At 48.9% G+C, this 2500-nt stretch overlaps 1 protein-coding gene across 1 annotated transcript in view; it reads left to right on the top strand.

Annotated features, from left to right (window-relative positions):
* The window catches only part of adgrl1a (adhesion G protein-coupled receptor L1a), a 192964-nt gene that overhangs the window by 81294 nt on the left and 109170 nt on the right, over nt 1-2500 (top strand). Inside the window, exon 4 of the mRNA XM_063193185.1 lies at nt 2414-2428. Coding sequence (XP_063049255.1) covers nt 2414-2428 — 15 coding nt within the window. The remainder of the gene's footprint in view (nt 1-2413; nt 2429-2500) is intronic.

The following is a 2500-nucleotide window of genomic DNA, read 5'->3' as shown; positions in this document are numbered from 1 at the left end:
GTTTTTTGGCCAAACCGCATCATAGCACATCGCACCGTTCGTTCTCCCAATAACCGGCATGGGGGTGTCCGCTCAGAGCTCGCACAGTATTCGCGGGCGCGGGTATTGTCCGAGCTCTCAGTTGGAGCCCCGTACTCCCGAGCCCATGCACCATCTTTTAATCATAACCAGCATTTGGGCTCGGCAGTAATTTCAGCACCATGGCCAGCGACCTTGCCCAATATGCTATTTTCGCTATTTGCTTTTAACTCATGTTCCTCGAGTGCAGTGGTCCAGCAACCCCGTAAAGTCCTTTCATGATCGGTTTGCCGCACAGACGATCATGAGAAGCCCGTTCTCCAGCGAGAACGAAGATGTATGCATACATAGGCTACTGAATTCTAATTTCAGATAGCGCACTTATGAATTGCTGACACTTGCCCTGGTCGCTTAGGTCGCTTTGCTCCCGGCGAATTCACTTTGGTCACTTTATTTGCCGACCCTCCATAGAGAAATAATGACTTCCGTCGACACACAAACACACACACATTCCATCTCTTGCTCTCTCTTTCTCCCACCCCTATTTGTTCTCTGTTGAGACAGGTTTTGAGTTTCTTTAGCTTTAGACATCTTTATTTCCCTCGTACTCTTTTCTGCTCCTCCTCCAGTCCCTCTATTTTCCTTCTCCTTCTCTCTCTCTCTCTGTCTCTCTCTGTCGCTCCTTCTCCCTCTTCCTCTGTTGAGACGGTGGTTCTGAGCACTCTCTCTCTCTGTCTCTTTCTCTCTTTCTTTCCCTCTCTCCCTCCTTCTCTGTCTCCGTCTGTTGAAATGGGGGTTCTGAGCTCTGCTCAGGGTCGGTGTGCATTGATTGGCCGCTCGATGGATTGAGCGACACCCAGGGCAGAGTACAGACGTCGCGCGTTGATTTGCAGTCTCGAAATAAGAGAGAGGGGAAGAGAAGAGAAGGGAGATGCAAGAAAGAAAGATGGAATGAAAGAATGAAAGGACGAAAGAGATGAAAGTAAGAAGGAGAGAAACAAAAGGTGGGAGCAGGCACACTTCCTATTTCACTTCAGTCTCGGAAAAAGAGAGAGGAGGAGAAGAGGAGGAAAAAAAGAAAAAAGAAAGAACGAAAGACAGAAATGAAAGCAAGAAAGAGGAGAGGGGGAAAGAAAGGCACACTTCCTCACTCACTTCCTTTCACACTATTTGGGTGCAATTTCAAGCCAGTGGCTAGGCCTTAATCCCAACGTCCCCCACCCCCCCACGCCCTGAAGGCAGAAATAAAGCAACCCCACCCCAGGGGAAATCACTCTTCATGTCATCTCATCTGCCACCTCTCTCTCTCTCTCTCTCTCTCTCTCTCTCTCTCTCTCTCTCTCTCTCTCTCTCTCTCTCTCTCTCTCTCTCTCTCTCTCTCTCTCTCTCTCTCTCTCTCTCCTCTGCTTCACTCCACTGCTCTCTCCCTTTCTTACCATCTCTTTTTCCCCTCTCCCCTTCTCTCTCTCTCTCTCTCTCTCTCTCTCTCTCTCTCTCTCTCTCTCTCTCTCTCTCTCTCTCTCTCTCTCTCTCTCTCTCTCTCTCTGTTTTCTTTTCAGCTGAAGAGGACACGTGTCTGCTTGCTTTTCTTCTCCCCCACAGGTCCAAGAGGAAGAGGATCGCCCATGTGGAGGTCTGGGATGGAGGTGGAGGTGGAGGTGGAGGTGGAGGGCAGGGAGGGGTGGGTAAGGGAGGAAAGGAGAAGAGAAGGGACAGTGGATGGATGGATGGATGGATGGATGGATGGATGGATGGGTGGATGGATGGATGGATGGATGGATGGATGGATGGATGGATGGATGGATGGATGGATGGATGGATGGATGGATGGATGGATGGATGGATGGATGGACTGGAAGACGTGTGAGAGAATGAGGAAAAGACAGGACAAACGAACGGCCCTGTATGGAACGTACTGTGTATACCGTGTTCACTGTGCATTTTGACGGAGGGAGTCTTGTCATCATGTGTTAGCGACCAATCAGCAACAGGCCATCTCTCCCTGCCTGCCTTCCTGCCTCCCTCTCATGTATCAGCTCAGCACTGTCACCCTTTAAACCTTTCCTCCTACTCAGAACAAGCAACTGGGCTGTAGATGACATGCTTTAAAGAAGTAGGACAGAACTGAAGACAGAAAGACAATGAACGGCTTAACAGAGAGGTCACATCACAGAAAGCTTTTTTGTTTATGATCTCAATTTTCTCTTTTTTCCTGCACCTGTTTTTTTCTTTTTTTCTTTCATTCTCTTTCCTCTTTCCTTGTTCTCCCTCTTTCTCCCTTTCTTCCTCTCTCCCTTTCTCTCTCTCTCTCCCTCTCTGTCTCTCTCTTTCTGTCTTGTCTTGCTCTCTCCTGCTCTCTTACTCTGTCTCTCTCTTTTTTCCGATGCTTGAATAGAAGTGGATCAAAAAGGTAAAGACCACGATAAACATAAAACCCACAGCTCGCCCCGTCCTCCTCCTCCTCCTCTTCCTCTTCCTCTCC

The sequence above is a fragment of the Engraulis encrasicolus genome, chromosome 2 (assembly GCF_034702125.1).
Source record: "Engraulis encrasicolus isolate BLACKSEA-1 chromosome 2, IST_EnEncr_1.0, whole genome shotgun sequence".
NCBI classification, from domain to species: domain Eukaryota; kingdom Metazoa; phylum Chordata; class Actinopteri; order Clupeiformes; family Engraulidae; genus Engraulis; species Engraulis encrasicolus.
The sequence above is the reverse complement of the archived record's forward strand: the minus strand, read 5'-3'. Positions and strand labels throughout refer to the sequence as shown.